General features: G+C 35.8%; 1 protein-coding gene across 1 annotated transcript in view; it reads right to left on the bottom strand.

The window, feature by feature from the left end:
- Nucleotides 1–17,360, bottom strand: part of atm (ATM serine/threonine kinase) — a 117,069-nt gene that overhangs the window by 56,380 nt on the left and 43,329 nt on the right. The window contains exons 21-33 of the mRNA XM_052110090.1: nt 13,493–13,568; nt 13,238–13,368; nt 13,014–13,128; nt 12,137–12,307; nt 9,973–10,148; nt 9,626–9,869; nt 9,361–9,479; nt 4,760–4,886; nt 4,470–4,669; nt 4,063–4,237; nt 2,215–2,379; nt 1,853–1,985; nt 186–281 (exon numbers count right to left, since the gene is read on the bottom strand). Coding sequence (XP_051966050.1) covers nt 186–281; nt 1,853–1,985; nt 2,215–2,379; nt 4,063–4,237; nt 4,470–4,669; nt 4,760–4,886; nt 9,361–9,479; nt 9,626–9,869; nt 9,973–10,148; nt 12,137–12,307; nt 13,014–13,128; nt 13,238–13,368; nt 13,493–13,568 — 1,928 coding nt within the window. The remainder of the gene's footprint in view (nt 1–185; nt 282–1,852; nt 1,986–2,214; nt 2,380–4,062; nt 4,238–4,469; nt 4,670–4,759; nt 4,887–9,360; nt 9,480–9,625; nt 9,870–9,972; nt 10,149–12,136; nt 12,308–13,013; nt 13,129–13,237; nt 13,369–13,492; nt 13,569–17,360) is intronic.

The following is a 17,360-nucleotide window of genomic DNA, read 5'->3' as shown; positions in this document are numbered from 1 at the left end:
AGCATACGTTGCATAACTTTGTATGCAAGTACTGTACATGCTAAGTATGTTCCGTGGAATTGCATGCTAGCAATGTGTTGGCCAAGCATTTTCTTCTGCATACTTGAGTAAAGTAGGTTTCTGGCAAAAGAGTTTGGCAATGTAAGGTAATACGATTTTTGGGGGGGTTGGTGAACAGCACTTACCCAAGATGTCTCTTCCACCGGGGTGGTTGGCAGCGATTTTGCAGAGCTGAAGAAGGTTCAGAACCAGCTTAACCAGAACACAGCTGGCAGGATCAGCTACATACACACACATCTTGCATATGAACACATCAGCACTAGAGCTCTTTTAAGATTTCAGATGTTCATAATAATCAACTTCATTGTCTGTTTTATGTCACAAAGTAGTCACTAGTTTCATAAAGCACTTCCTGTAGGGTCACTAAAACAAACTTTCAGCTTTATTTTTTAAAGTCAAATTTTGCACAGCCACATACCTTAAACATCTTCACTGTTATTAACCAGAAAAAAGATCAATGTAAATGAACGCGCATTGACTTTTTGGCCACATTATGCAATACTTACACAACAATGGCACAAAGGTACTCCATTAAACTAATGGTGTTTGTTTGAACTTTGAACATTGAGGGTCCAAAAAAACTTATCAAAAAATCTAGACCTACAGTAAACAACCCATTATAAGCTTTTAAGCAACAAAAAAAACATTAATAAAACATACAAAAATATCAAAACATTGTTTGTGGGATGATATTTTGAATTTCCATATTAAAGTGCTTGAATTTAGCTCTTAACATGTAAGTACTAGAATACCTGGAAACTAGCACTTTCTTCCATGTAATGTGTGTCCATCAAAGATGAGATCCCGAGCTCCTCTTTAAATAAATAATGTTTTTTATTACATTCTTTCTGTTCTTTACATTCAGATAAAAAAAGGATAAATAAATATTAATTTTGATCACAAATAGCACGGATGCACTAAAAACCGAGACTTCTCTCTTAAATGAATAGCAACACCCGTTCACACTCTTAAAGTGACAGTATCATTATAGCGCTAGTTACACAAATTAATGTACGTAAACATAATGTTATTACCTATTATTTCAAACATTGGCAGCTTATATAATTAATATATATACATTTTCAATAAATTATATTAATTGATAGAAAGTAGAATTTATATATTTAAAAAAAGTTCAAATATGATTCTATTAATTTAGACAAATTATTAAAACAAAATAAATATACATATATCAGTTCTATTGCTTGTTCTGCATCTGATCAGCCTGAAAGTAGCCCACTATTTTTGAAGGCTTATTTGTTTGTGATCTTTTCTCATAGTTAAATTATATGAGAAACTTTTATTATTTCATCTTTGAAGATTTATATTGTGTATCAAATAACTAATTTTGATGAGAAATTATAATGCTCATTTAAAAAATGTTCTGCCATACTTTGTTATTTAAGTGTTTTCATATCGAATCGAGATAATATCAAATCATAAACCAAATATTGTTTATTTAACCTGTTTATACTTAATCCTGAGATAATCATATCGTCTCATTATAACCCAAGAGCTATTACAAAAATAAGATGATAGTGAAAATGTATGTTGCAGGGTGGAATTCACAAAAAAAAAAAAAAATGTAATTTAAGAAAGTTTTGCACTAGGTTTTGAAACCAACATAAAAAAACACACTTACGCATCTGGACTTTTGACACCAAACATCAATGGTACTGAGATCTATTTTAGCCCATGTGACAACTAGCCACAGTCTCCCCACTATATATAGTAACTATGGCACACATGTCTATTGCTTGTATGAAAATGACTCTTCAGTGATGTGACTGACCGTGGCATTCTCTCAGTAGTTGGCCTATCTGCTGTTTATGACTGTGAAGCTGCCTTCTCAAATCCTTCAATCCCTCCAGACGTGCCAGAGGCAACGAATCACATGATGTAACAGACAGAAAATGCTCAATTTCCTGCAGTGGACCGAAAAAAAAAGGAGGATAAGGAACATTTTTGATGAAGAAACTAAGAAACAGAGAAAATTGTAAACTTCTTCAAACAACAATGAATTAGTTTCAAATTAATTCCTAATTAAAAGAGACACCTTTTTTTTTACATTATCCAATTGAAACTTTCATGGTTTTAATGTGAAATAATTCTGATCAAAGCAGCATTTGTGACAGGACAGCACACTGTATGTACCTGTGTGAGAGTGAAAGCTCCTGCGGTGTATTTGAGGGCGTGCTGGGCGGCTCTGAGCTCTCTGAAGGAGGGACGGTCAGGGAACGGCTCCAGCAGTGGTATGGACTTCCTCAACATCTGGTTCTCCGGGTTCTCCATCACCAGGAACCTCAGCAGACTAAGCACCTGAAAAACACCCACATGAACAATTTTTTTATAATTTACTTCAGAATAATCAATCAAACCATAGTTAAAGTCCTCTAAAAAGGACTGGGTGATATATAGAATAATTATGACGTTAAAATTTTTTTTATTATTGGAATAAATTAAACCAACATTGTGAATATCCCGATGATTTTAATCTGCTGTTTTACTTGGCCATTAAGTTTCCTAAAGACTGCATCAGTTGGCCAGATTGAAGCTGCTCCTTGAGTCACGACTCATGAGAGATTTAAGAGAGAGGTATTTTAACAGCGTTTCAGTTATAAGGGTCAATGCCGTGACACTCCTTTTTTTACCCGGCTCTATTAAGTCATTAAAAAATGCAGTATTAAACAAAATGACTTGAATAAACTTGTATTATGATCAACATGTTTTAAATTTTTTCTGGGTCTTAAAATAACAAATCTGTAAGTGGTGTAACTGTCCATAGATAGTATTAAAAATAAAAGTCTTATTGAGAATATATCCTATTGAGTATTGCAGAATAAACATTTATTATTTCTATAAAAAAAAATATTAAAATCTGAAAAAATTGTATCCATCAAATCACAGTCAGGTGGTGTAACCAACATATATATATATATATATGTATATATATATATACATATATATTTTATTGTTTTTAAATACCAGATATTTTGATACAAATATATATATATATATATATATATATATATATATATATATATATATATATATATATTTATATATATATATAATTATTAATTTTGATTAAATACAATACTTTAGATTAAAAAAAATATATATATATATATATATATATATATATATATATATATATATATATATATATATATATATATATATATATATATATATATAAAATAAAAAAATTATTCAATTGTGTACACTCGTACACAGTCGTTTATTCAAGGAGGAAGTAAAGTATTTTAAGACATTTTACTTGATGGTTACACCACTTGATATTTTTAAAGTCAATACATTTTTTTTTGTTGTATAAATGCTTTTAATATTTGGAATAAATGTATAAATGTACACAAAAGTTTTTTCCTAAAACTTGCCACATGTTTATTTTTAACTAGATTTATAAATAACGTTCAACATATTTATCACACAAGCAACTTAATTTGTTAATAACACCATGCTAGGCAAAAATGCTGATAGAAAAGTTTAAGTTCTAAAAATATATATTTGTAATATTTATAGACAATGCATGTATATACATATTATGTATGTGTATGAGAATACATACAGGTATATGCTGTTTGTCACCGCCTTGATTATTTTAAAATACATTTTTACAACATTTTATTTCTTGTATTAAACACTTTTATCTTGTTGGCTATAATTGGTCATTTGGCTGAAAGATGTTTCTTCTTATAAAAAAAAAACATATTTCATATTTGCTATTTCATAGCAAATTCATAAATGTTGAGATATCGTTTAAATATCATCAAACGGCTAAAAACACAAGGTGAATTAGATGCCAAATAAATGTACATTTTTAAATACAATGTCATGTTCACAAAAAGTCACCACTTCAATTTTCTTTGTGAGCAGTGAGTTCGGAATGGCATACTACATACAGTACAGTACTATGTTATGGTAAAATGCCATTCCGAACTCAATATCTAACAGTAAGTAAACATTCCTCTGCTCTATTACCTTCTGAGATATGGCAGACTGCTCAGTGACCTGTGCTGTGAGAGTTCCTACAATGACCTGCAGGTGGCTCTCTAGAGCGTCATCACAGAACTGCACAGCCGTCTGACAGACCAATGCCAGCAGATCACAGCACAGAGAAAGACTGCGAGTGGACACCTCCTCCTGTTGAGCTGATCTGCAACACACAATCAGCCTATAGACTGCATTTCTCAACCTTTTGGGGGAGGGGACGTTATCATTCTAAAGAGTATTTTATTGGACAAAAATGTGTTATGCACTTCTAAGTGCAAAATGATGCCAAGAAGAGAAAGACTGAACGTGTATATCTGCTAAAATGTATTTTTAAGTCCATTAACACATACAGACCCTGGGGGTTATGAGCTTGTAGAACGTGTGTGTGAGCAGACCTGCTGTTGATGTGGTGAATGAGAGTATAGATGATGTCACGCAGCACAAATGCCCAGGCTCCGCCCAGCCCGTCCTTCACCTCTCTGAGCAGCAGACTGACAAACAGGTAGTACATCATCAGTATGCGGTGCCGTTCGTAAGCGTTGGTGGTCTCAGCTGCTTTCTGGCAGATAGCTACAAGGATCTTCTGAATAGACATCTAATACATGTACAGAACAAACACAGAACAAATTGAATGACTTGCTACACTTTTATAAAGACATTCCCAGTAGCTCAGGTGAAGACTCACGGGGGTCTTGGACAGGATGGTGACCAGAGACTTGTGACTGGCACTGTGGCACTTGCTCAGGTAATCCAGTGTTGCTTTGATCACGTATGAGCTGAAGAACGGTGGGTTTGGGGCAGGATCCAGCTCCCTAATTACATAAATAAAGCATGTTTTTTCAATTACCATAAATCTTCAAAATGCATGCATTTAAATAGGTAGCGGTGTCCACGATTTCATAATTATTATTTCAATACCAATTTTGAGATGAAAACTGAGATGCCATTAAAAAAAAACATTTATTTGAAAGGGTTTAAATAAAAAATATTTAATTAAAACATGACAAGAATGCTATACAACCCAACGCACTTTCAAGCTCAGTCAGACAGCCTCCCAGTGCAAATGTACTACTAGCTCATGAATATTAATAAGGTTATAGCATGATTCATAATTTTAAAACCTGCATCCCGAATTGAGTCGGTTGTATCACTACTGTGCAAAAGCTCATATTAAATGTTTTAATTTTGGTGTTGACTTGGTACCACAGGCACTTTTGACATCCCTGTTTTCAAAGAAGTAGGGTAGAAGAATTTTTATTAGGCTGTCATTTAATTACATGATATGCTGATTATTATTGATATATCTACAGGATATCACTATAAAACCCCTGAGGGCCTTTTACCCACCTTCATTTAAAAACAGAATTTTTATCAAAACTTATTTCTTTTCACACAATTATGTGAACAACATAATTGTAATCCTGATGATTAATTGTGTGTTTAAGGGCTATGAAGATTAATTTTCTCTTCTGGGGCTTGCACGATTCATTGTCATGTAAATTGCCATATTTCTTAAGGAGCATGTGTGCGTCATAAACCTTAAGAATTCATTTTCACATATATACACATATAACTTCAAATATATAAATTAAATAATCAATTAGGGATTTATGATTTCATTTTAAGACTAAAAACTTAAAACTTAAAAATAATAAATATTCAAATATTTTAATTATCAAAATATTTCGAAATACAAATATTCTATAAAAAAAATGTTTTGCTTTTAAATAATTTATTATAAAATATTTCTGTCCTAATTTATTCACTTTTACACATAATTTGAATGCTCTTTGTTTTAACCCATGAGCCCTTATTTCTCATGAAGCAAGACCTTTGAGATTTCGTTTCATCATTTTATCACTCCACAAAAACAGAGTTAGTGTGCAATCTGCTCCCGTCACTGTGTGACATTAACACTGCATGTATGAACCCGCTACGACCGCGAACATTTGTTATTACACGATCGTTTAAAGTGAAGCAGTAGTGCGTTGCTTTCGCTATCAAAGTTTATGTTTGTTTGTTTATATTTTTGCTGGAGTTTGGTGTGAGCAAACGTGCCATTGATGGCATATATACTGTATATGTATATATATATATATATATATATATATATATATATATATATATATATATACTGTATATATATATATATATATATATATATATATACACTCACCTAAAAGATTATTAGGAACACCATACTAATACTGTGTTTGACCCCTTTCGCCTTCAGAACTGTCTTAATTCTACGTGGCATTGATTCAACAAGGTGCTGAAAGCATTCTTTAGAAATGTTGGCCCATATTGATAGGATAGCATCTTGCAGTTGATGGAGATTTGTGGGATGCACATCCAGGGCACGAAGCTCCCGTTCCACCACATCCCAAAGATGCTCTATTGGGTTGAGATCTGGTGACTGTGGGGGCCATTTTAGTACAGTGAACTCATTGTCATGTTCAAGAAACCAATTTGAAATGATTCAAGCTTTGTGACATGGTGCATTATCCTGCTGGAAGTAGCCATCAGAGGATGGGTACATGGTGGCCATAAAGGGATGGACATGGTCAGAAACAATGCTCAGGTAGGCCGTGGCATTTAAACAATGCCCAATTGGCACTAAGGAGCCTAAAGTGTGCCAAGAAAACATCCCCCACACCATTACACCACAACCACCAGCCTGCACAGTGGTAACAAGGCATGATGGATCCATGTTCTCATTCTGTTTACGCCAAATTCTGACTCTACCATCTGAATGTCTCAACAGAAATCGAGACTCATCAGACCAGGCAACATTTTTCCAGTCTTCAACTGTCCAATTTTGGTGAGCTCTTGCAAATTGTAGCCTCTTTTTCCTATTTGTAGTGGAGATGAGTGGTCCCCCGTGGGGTCTTCTGCTGTTGTAGCCCATCCGCCTCAAGGTTGTGTGTGTTGTGGCTTCACAAATACTTTGCTGCATACCTCGGTTGTAACGAGTGGTTATTTCAGGCAAAGTTGCTCTTCTATCAGCTTGAATCAGTCGGCCCATTCTCCTCTGACCTCTAGCATCAACAAGGCATTTTCGCCCACAGGACTGCAGCATACTGGATGTTTTTCCCTTTTCACACCATTCTTTGTAAACCCTAGAAATGGTTGTGCGTGAAAATCCCAGTAACTGAGCAGATTGTGAAATACTCAGACCGGCCCGTCTGGCACCAACAACCATGCCACGCTCAAAATTGCTTAAATCACCTTTCTTTCCCATTCTGACATTCAGTTTGGAGTTCAGGAGATTGTCTTGACCAGGACCACACCCCTAAATGCATTGAAGCAATTGCCATGTGATTGGTTGATTAGATAATTGCATTAATGAGAAATTGAACAGGTGTTCCTAATAATCCTTTAGGTGAGTGTATATATATATATAATTTTATTTCACTTCAAATTCCATTATTCGGATTGGAATTTGAAGTGCACAATAATAGCGATCAGACGATTATTTAAAAATCGTGACAGGCCTAGCTAGGCGAGACAAAAAAAAGGTTTGAACTACCATAAAAAAATAAACATGAAATGCACAGGATTTCACTTCTGTTTACAAATGTCAAGGCTGCTTATGCGGGTACACACTCCTTTACAAAGAGTGTGTTACCTGCTAGCTATGTCTTGCGTGAACAATTGGTGGATCGACTAAATTAAGCACAGACTTAAGTTACTAAGACCTTAGCTGGAACCTTACATCCCAAATTAAGTGAGACAATACACACAGCTGGTGCAACCCGACAATGCTGTGTAGGAATAATACCGTAATTTCCGGACTATTGAGCGCACCCGAATATAAGCCGCACCCACTGATTTTTAAATAAATTATTATTTTGAACATAAATAAGCCGCACCTGTCTATAAGCCGCAGGTGCCTACCGGTACATTGAAACAAATGAACTTTACTCAGGCTTTAACGAAACACGGCTTGTAACAATAATAAATAGGCTTTAACGAAACACGGTGTGGCAGCGGGGGCGTGGTCAAGCGCCCGTCCGGGAGAGAAAAGCAGTAAGGGCGCTTACACCTGAGCTAAATTATGTGTAACACCGGTGTCTAATTTCAGTAAGCATGGGGAGAGCGTCATAAAAAGGCAGCAGCCACAGAGCTGAGAGAGTGACACACGTCAGTCTAGTGTTGGCGCATAGAGGAATTGAGAAACTTTATAAAATTGATTGTAAACATTGCTGTGGCCATTAAAAGCCTTACCTGGAACGTCAAGTGCCCTGCTGAAAACTGTCACACTGGTGCCCGTGTGACAGTTTTCCCAAGAAGGACACGTGAAGCAGGGCACTTGAAATTAGACACCGGTGTTAGACATAATTTAGCTCAGGTGTAAGCGCCTTACAGCTTTTCTCTCCCGGACGGGCGCTTGACCACGCCCCCGCTGCCACACACGGCTTGTAATAAAACATTTGCAGTAAACAGTAGCCTACCAAGAAAGTCATTGGTCACTATCTTCCTCGTCCTGTGCACTGAAACCACTGAAGTCATCTCCTTCAGTATCGGAGTTGAATAGCCTCAGATTTAGTTGTATTAGTTTGCACTGAGTCAATTCCTCACGCTGCTGTTTCCAACGTCTTATCATCGACTCATTAAGACCAAGCTCCCGTGCAGCAGCCAGATCAATCGCCTTCAACTTGAAAGCAGCATCATATGCATTTCTCCATGTCTTTGCCATGGTGAGGGTGACAAAATTACTACCGTAATCAGAATGATGGGAAGTTTGAGCGCTTGATTTAATCTAAACAGTAAACAAAAAAAGTTGTTTTGACCTTAACCCGTTCGGCAATTTCATTGGTCTAATGAAAGCTTCACGCCGCAAAAAACTGAGCACGTCACAGAATGTTTTTTTAATATATATATATATATATATATATATATATATATATATATATATATATATATATATATATAAAAAACATTTGAAAGCGGGAAAAATCCATATATTAGCCGCGTCATTGTATAAGCCGCGAGGTTCAAAGCGTGGGAAAAAAGTTGCGGCTTATAGTCCGGAAATTACGGTAGTATCTATTCAGCTTTTTTCTAATTGTTTCTAATCCCCCAATATAGGCATCATTTTTAAACATTTCCTCCAGACTTTTAAATGTGGACGGTCATGTTTTAGCTCCTAGCTCTTTGATGGAAGAAGTTCAGAATGAGTCATTTTTCCAGCTTAGTTTAAAAAAAAAAAAAAAGTCTCTTTGGACTGGGAATATGATCCCTTTAATGATCTTTAAGGCAGTACAATAAGAAACGACTAAATACCCAGTAAATTTGTGCAGGTCTCCTCTATCCACTGCAGCCTCTCCTGGTGTTTCATGCAGTGTCATTAACAGCTCCACCACTATATCAGCAAGATTATTTCGTATCAAACTGTCAATTTTCTGAAGGACAGAGACAAAAGAGTGAATATACTGTGAGTAATTATGACGTAACAACTCTACTTAGAAAGAAACAAACAGTAGACCTGTTAAAGTCTAGATCATTACTGCAAACATATACCGAATTTAGTGAAATTCAATTCCCGCACCTGTTTCCCCAGGCAGTTGCTGTCTTTCAGTAAATCATACACCTTGTGAGCTTTCTCTATCTGTTTGGCAACCTGGGCATCTTGCCCGGCAAGGGCGAAGTGTGGCAGGATGTTGACCATGATCTTGGGGAAGCAGTTAGACAGCAACTGTTTCCAGTCTTGGTTCAGAAGACCTCCAATAGATTTCACCGCCTCAAAGTCATTCAGGAAGACCAGATGTGGGATCAGCACATGATAAGATGACCTGAAATCAAGATGGTGGAGGTTGAGGTTGACCTCACAGCTCATACCTAACAAATTACAAACAACAAAACACTCAAAACTGGAGAATTTATAGGAGAATATACCTGTAAAAGTCTTCCAGATCGCTGTAGCCCAACAGAGTGTAAGGGAAGGACTGTAGCGTGTACCTCGAGTCGGCTTGTTTCTGGTTCAGCCACTCGGCCACTAGGTAATACAGGTGTGAACTAATCAAACTCTCAGATTCTCTGTAGCCAAGCGACCGAGACACACCTCCCAGAACCTGCACAGACACCACATGGAAAACATTTAATGAATCTAAACAGCAGCATCTCCTGATTGTGGCTTTATTCAGGCGAAAATCCTGTTACGCTTTTCTTGTACTGTCAAAGGACTAAAATTGCTATTTAAGTAATTACATGATACGCTGAATAATAAATCAAAATTATCGCAATTTATCGTATATATATTAACCTCGTGTGACCCAGTGTCCACATGTGTGGACATTGTATTTAGGCTTTGCTATAAACAACGAATAATTGAAATGAATTTAAACTGACTGAACACTGTTCACGAGGCTCTACGCTGTCATTTAAGGGCGCATCGAGTCGCGTGACAATGTTACAGGATGGTGTCAATTTCCGTGAAGCACTTTTATGGGCGCAGAGCAAACAAAGTGCCTTTGGTAAGAAACCTCTTAAAGTTTTTTCATTGAAACCTGTTTGGGAGTAAAGAGTAGCATCTCATGTATTGTCTGATATACCGCTTTAAAAATTATACATTTTTCGTGTGCCAGCGCGCTGATAAACATGATGTCCACATATGTGGATTTTGGGACATTACTCCCTCGAAAGTTGGATTTTTTAATTTTTTTATATATATTTGAAATAACTTTCAACATTAACACATCTGTGGGTCATTTTGCTTCATTTTAAAAATATTTTTATATTTTATGTTGATATCACTGTACAATACAATTCTTTTCATTAATATTAGTAAATGCATTCCTATATTACTGTGCATTTTCAATGGGGTTATCTAAAAGCTAAACAAATGTAGCTTTCAGAGGCTTTATATGGAGTTAGAACAGTTCCGAGGCCAGTGCAGACAGACAGCAAACTGCTGGTTAAGTCATTCACTAAATAGGGAGCAAGGGAGCATCCTATTGTGCACTAACACCTAAACTCCAACCAAAAGTTCCGATTAAGGCTACAGATGATGTTTGGATCACTCAACATATTTGCAGATATGGGACAATGATAATCAGTACATAGATTCAAAGGTTTATAATGCTAAATTTGATTTGAACATGTTTGGCAGTGATTTGATAATGCTGGCCATTAGTTTGAATAAGAATTATTTATTCAGCTTTACAGAAAATCAGCTGTAATGTCTCAAAAACATGAATAAATAACACTAGGAAAAACAAATAAATTGATGAAAAAAATCTGACTTTCTATAACTTGGTATTATTTAAAATGTCACAATTTAGTCCCTCTGTCCACATATGTGGATTTCAATTTTTAGGAGAACTATTTGGCTCTTGATTTATTAACTTTTTATTTCTTGTTTATAAGGTGCACTACTTAAAAATCAAAAAAATCAAAAAGGGAATGGAAAATGCACAGATCAGTCATGCTCGGGTCTCAGGAAGTTAATAATTGTCAACAACTGTATTTAAATAATTTGACCTACATAATAAACATAATAATTCAGATGATTAAAATGCATCACATTATTGTAGCACATGAGAAAAGCATTGATTAAATTTTTTTTAAAAAGTGTCTTTAAAAGGCAATATTATTTATTTCCCAGATAACTAACGAAAGCATTTCAATAGCCTACAGTTCCCAGCAGTCCATTTTGCAAATACATTTGTCAATCTGTCCAAGGCAGACTTATTATAAGGGCTTTTCTAATGTGCACATGTGACAGACGTATGGTTTTGGAGTGTCTCACTTTGGTTGCATAGCATCATAAATGCATAGGATGCTGTTTGCAGTTTAAAGATAAGGCCCCTGCATTTGGAGTTGAGCTCTGACCAGCTGTGTTTGAACACAAGAATGCATCTTCATCTTGTACTGTCTGCTGACAGAGTAAGTTTGTACAGCTGGAGCAGTGCTTACTGCCCCCTGCTGACTTAGTCACTAAATTCCTTATGGTACGGGGCATAATTAATTGCGCTCATTTTTTTACGTGTTATCTTTAATATAATTACTTGCATTGAATAAAGGTATTAAAGAAACAGCCCTGGTTTCAACATATCTGTACCTTTTTGATGAGCTGTTCGTCAATGCTGTTCTCTTTGTAGGACTGCAAGAGGGCAAAAAGAGCTTGCTTTTCACACACAGGGCTGCAGGACATCACCATGGAGATACTTTTCAGTAAGGTCGCCCGTCGATTAAACGTCTCATCAGGTGAGTCTTCAGGAGCACAGTTCCTCTGTAGTGTATAAAGATGTCACAGATTAACATAATTATTTGATTGGATATATCATGAATTTAATCAGTTAATCTTTACTTTCTGGTGAATTTGGGTATCACTATTCAGCCTTAAAAATGTCATCATTTAGACAATCTCATGTCTCTCCAAACCCAAATGATTTTCTTTTTTGCAACAAAAACCAGAGGCTGACAAGTTCCAAAAAGCCACCATAAAAGTGTCTCAGAAATAGTCCATATGACTCATCAGCTATCTCCCAAGACTTCTGAAGCCATACGATTGCTTTGTGTGAGGAACATACCTAAATTTAAGTAATTGATAATATTCAACTCTGTGGAAGCTCTCAAACCTCATTTGTGCTTTTGCACAGTTTAACTTGGTGTGACACGTGTTCATGCTGCAAGTATAAATATGTGGAAATGTGAATGAAATTTGAGAGCTATGCATTTTTTAGCATATAAAATCTTCAATTCGTTCCTTATACAAGTATATAGTGCCTATGGACACTTTCTATTGTTCTTTAATGCTGATTTTTCAGTATATGAATATAGAGCAGTGTGACATTTTTCAAAACATCTCTATTTGTGTCCCATAGAAGAGATAAAGTCATATGGGTTTGAAATGACAGGAGAGTGAGAAAACAAGGAAATCGTTTTAGAGTTGAACTACTTTTTAAGACTCTTTGTTTACTCTAGAGATGTTTTACCTGTCCTCTCATTCCTTCCTGAGCTTTGAGATAAATGTTCTCAAATGCTGTCTGCTGATTCTTCAAAGGAAGCATCATCTTCCCTCCATCATCCTCTCCTTTCATAAAGAACAATCTGGAATGTAAGAGTCACAAGTGAATAATGAAAGATCAATTAAAATTGAACTCCGTTATGTTAGTTAGAGAACGTGTCTTTAGTAGACAGTACAGTCTGCCCAGCCCACCGTTCCACAGACAGTGCTGCCTGCATGCACACATGGTGATGGGGATCTGCGAGATGAGAGGACAGAACAACAGACACTGGTAGATCCTCCTCCCTCAGGGTAAGCACCGCCCACTTACAGCATGGGTCCGCCTTACAAATCAATGAAAAAACAGACAAAGTTGTTTAAAAGAAACATAAAGGCCAAAATGCAATGAAGTGTGTCTAAGGTTGGTGTTTATCTATTCTGTATAATTTTACTACAAAAGGTTCTTACCTCCAGCAAGGCCAGTAAACCCTGTCCCAGTGCTGCCCTCACAGCTGAAGTACACTTGCCAGATTTACCCAAGATACTGTATAGAAGAAGAGGTCTAAAGTGTGTCAACATGAAACGGTGTTCGCAACCCATTTGTGCATTTTCAAGTGACACAGGACATCGAACGAGAGAAAATGTAGGGTAGGAATTATTTTATCCATTGGGATTACTGAGCAACAGTCTTGTTCCAGAAGTAAAAATCCAATTCATTTTATTCCATCAGGGAATCTTTTCCATATTTGTAAAAAAAAATTCCCAATTTGGAATGCCCAATTCCCAATGCACTCTAAGTCCTTGTGGTGGCGTAGTGACTCGCCTCAATCCGGGTGGCAGAGGACAAATCTCAGTTGCCTCCGCGGTTGAGACCGTCAATCTGCGCATCTTCTCACGTGGCTTGTTGAGCACGTTACCGCGGAGACCTAGCGTATGTGGATGGTCACGCTATTCTCTTTGGCATCCACGCACAACTCACCACGTACCCCACCGAGAGCGAGAACCACATTATAGTGACCACGAGGAGGTTACCCCATGTGCCTCTACCCTCCCTAGCAACTGGGCCAATTGGTTGCTTAGGAAGCCTGACTGGATTCACCCAGCATGCCCTGGATTTGAACTTGCGACTCCAGATGTGGCAGTCAGCGACTTTACTTGCTGAGCTACCCAGTCCCCATATTTGTTAATTAATATCAAATACTTCAGACATCCAATGAGCTACGAGGTCGTTAATCAATGGTATACGCATCTGCTGTTGTCATTAGCCCACTTTATTTCAACTACATTAAAGAAAATGTTCAAAAAAAGTGTTTAAGTGTTGAAGAACTGCACCACCCATTTAGCCTGAAGGGAAATGATTCACCAATCAGAGCATCACTGTAAACAAAGTGCCCCAAAAGAGCTCTGCAGCGACCACCCTCTCAATGACATTTATTTGAATATATCCACATAATTGCAATTAAATTAGAATATATTGTTTCTATACTTATTATCAACAACTTTAAATAAAAATGTTTCCTTCATTTTAAATATCATCAATCGATGTGTTTCTTGTGATTGTAGTTAAATTAATAATTAAAGACGTTAAGGGCACAGTCTTGTACCTCTGTCTTTTTGTCTGATTTTCAAACACTTTTTTTGCTTTAATTAACAGTTTTACATTGTTTGATAAAATCAGTTTGTAACAATTCACCTTGGAGCTGGTTGGTTTGATTAGAACCCTTTTATTCTAGAAAATATCAGAGGTGGGGGACTCGAGTCACATGACTTGACTCGAGTCTGACTCGAGTCACAATTTTCAGGACTTGTGACTTGCTTGATTAAAGTACGAAAATGACTTGACTTGACTTTGACTTGAGAACAAGTTACTTGAGACTTGACTTGACTTGAAGTGGAAGACTCGACAATGACTTGAACTTATAATAAACAAACAGCAATACAATTAATTAAAAAATATATATATTGTGACGTCAGCATCACTATCGGCATCTGTGCCTTTAACGCTGCTCAATTCAAACCGCGCCAAACATGGCAGACAGTAGTCGAGCTCCACAAATTGTCTCGTTTGGCTATACAGACTTTGAACTGGACTGTGCCTATAAAAAAGATTTGCCAGTTGCAAAATATGCAAGGCACGTAATATCCGACACCGACAACCACAACGTCAAATTTCGTTCGACATATCAAGAAGAACCACAACGAAAGGTAAGAAAGTAATCTCTTTATAGTCAGTTTCACTAAGATCTACGTTATAACGATTACTATGAATTAATCTTTTCTGTTTGTCATAATTTGGCCTTGATGGCATATTATGTTTTTTTCTTATTAGAAATGTGACCATGGCATTATCATTATACTGTTACGTCTAAATAGATGTAACTTATTGGGGAATTTGATTATAACAGTGGCGTAGCCTGAGTTTTTTAATGTTGATTGGCATCTTAAAATGAGCGGGCAGCTCAATATTACATGTAGGTTATAATGTATGTATTAAATGTGCGCATTTTCAAGTTTGTGGACTGCGTGTGGAAACTATAAAGCATTGCGCATAACCTTACTGCATGACAGGCTAACATGGAGGCGCCGATGTGATCACTAGCACGCACCTAAACATTTCTAAGGGGCTGTTTAACTAGGGTTGCCAACCGTTCCGTATAATACGGAATCGTTCCGTATTTGACACATAAAAGTCTTGTTCCGTATTGAACTGATACGGAACGCACTTTGTTCCGTATTTTTGAGGATCAATTCAGTGCAAATCCATGACAGACACATAGCTTCTATTCTAATATATATGTCAGACAGACTATGAATGAACGAAGACCTGCTTTAATGCAAAATTCGGGACTTGGCGCCCCTTGGCGGGCTCTGACCTGCGCTCGCGCCATTGGCTGTGCAGTTGCCGCAGCACAGCCTATGAGCGAGCCAGACGGCATAGATATATATATATATATATATATATATATATATATATATATATATATATATATATATTTTTTATTTTTTTTATTTATGCATACAAACAATACAAAGATAACAATCATAATATACACTTCTGTAACAAAATTGTAATTAAAACTGTACAAATATAACAACAATATGTACAGTGTCATCTAAAACAAAGAAGAAAATAACAATAAATGAAAAATAGAAGATACAAAAACAAAAAAAAAAAAACAAAAAAAAAAAAAAGTCAAGAGGGTGAGATATGTTATACATCACTTAGAGCAGGCCTAAATAAATTAAGGTCATTACAAATTAAAAATGTTTTTAACGCCTTCTTATTTACTGAGGACGAGATGGTGTTAAGGTACATTTCAAACTCTTTAAAAAAAACAATAAAGATTGGTTTGTTGTTGGTGAATTTACATTTATGGATATAAAATTTGACAATAAAAAAAATTTAATTAGTTACAAAGCAGGTTTTTTTTTTAATGGGATCAGAATCAAAGTATCCAAAAATAATGTATTTAAAAGTTACTGATATATCTTGCTGAGTATTGTCTTTAATAAAAGTTTCAATATTCTCCCATAGTCGTTTAGTATAGAAACAGGACCAAAATAAATGATAAACAGTTTCAGTGTGAACTTGGCAAAATGAGCATCTTGTGTCAATATTACTTTTATATTTAATCATAAAATATTTAGCAGGGTATTTATTTATTTATTATTTTGAAGGATACTTCTTTTACTTTATTCGTTAAAAAATATTTTTGTGGTAAGGACCAAATCTTTTCCCAATTACGGCATAGATATATGCAGCATAGATATATACACGGCTGTGCAGCTGCAAATGCGTTTTACATATAGGCTTCAGTAAATCGAGGAAAAGGAGTTTCCGAAGACATTTGTTGGCTATGATAAGAAAAACTACTAAATTAAAAAAATATATTTTTTGCACTTGAAAGAACATTCTAGAAGTCTAATTCTATTGAATAAGTTCAGCACAAGGCTACAGAAAACTGTTGTGGTTGGCAACCCTATGTTTAACGTTACACCTGGCCACTTCATGCGTTTTCTCAGATCGGATAGCTGATTCTGATTTATCAAAACGATTCCATTTACACTTGGTCACATAAAGGACCCAGCACCAGCAGACTACATGACAGCTTCTTTCCCCAAGCAGTCAGACTGTTGAACACTTGATCTATCACGATCAATAATTAGCACTGCACTTTATTGATCTATAATTTCACACTGGACTGTCAACATATTCTCCTCAATATACTACTTCATATATATATATATATATATATATATATATATATATATATATATATATATATATATATATATTTCATATACTCCCACTTATTGTATATTGTGTATTGTATAT

Source organism: Xyrauchen texanus, chromosome 38 (genome assembly GCF_025860055.1).
Source record: "Xyrauchen texanus isolate HMW12.3.18 chromosome 38, RBS_HiC_50CHRs, whole genome shotgun sequence".
NCBI lineage: Eukaryota > Metazoa > Chordata > Actinopteri > Cypriniformes > Catostomidae > Xyrauchen > Xyrauchen texanus.
This window is presented reverse-complemented; position numbering and strand designations above follow the sequence as displayed.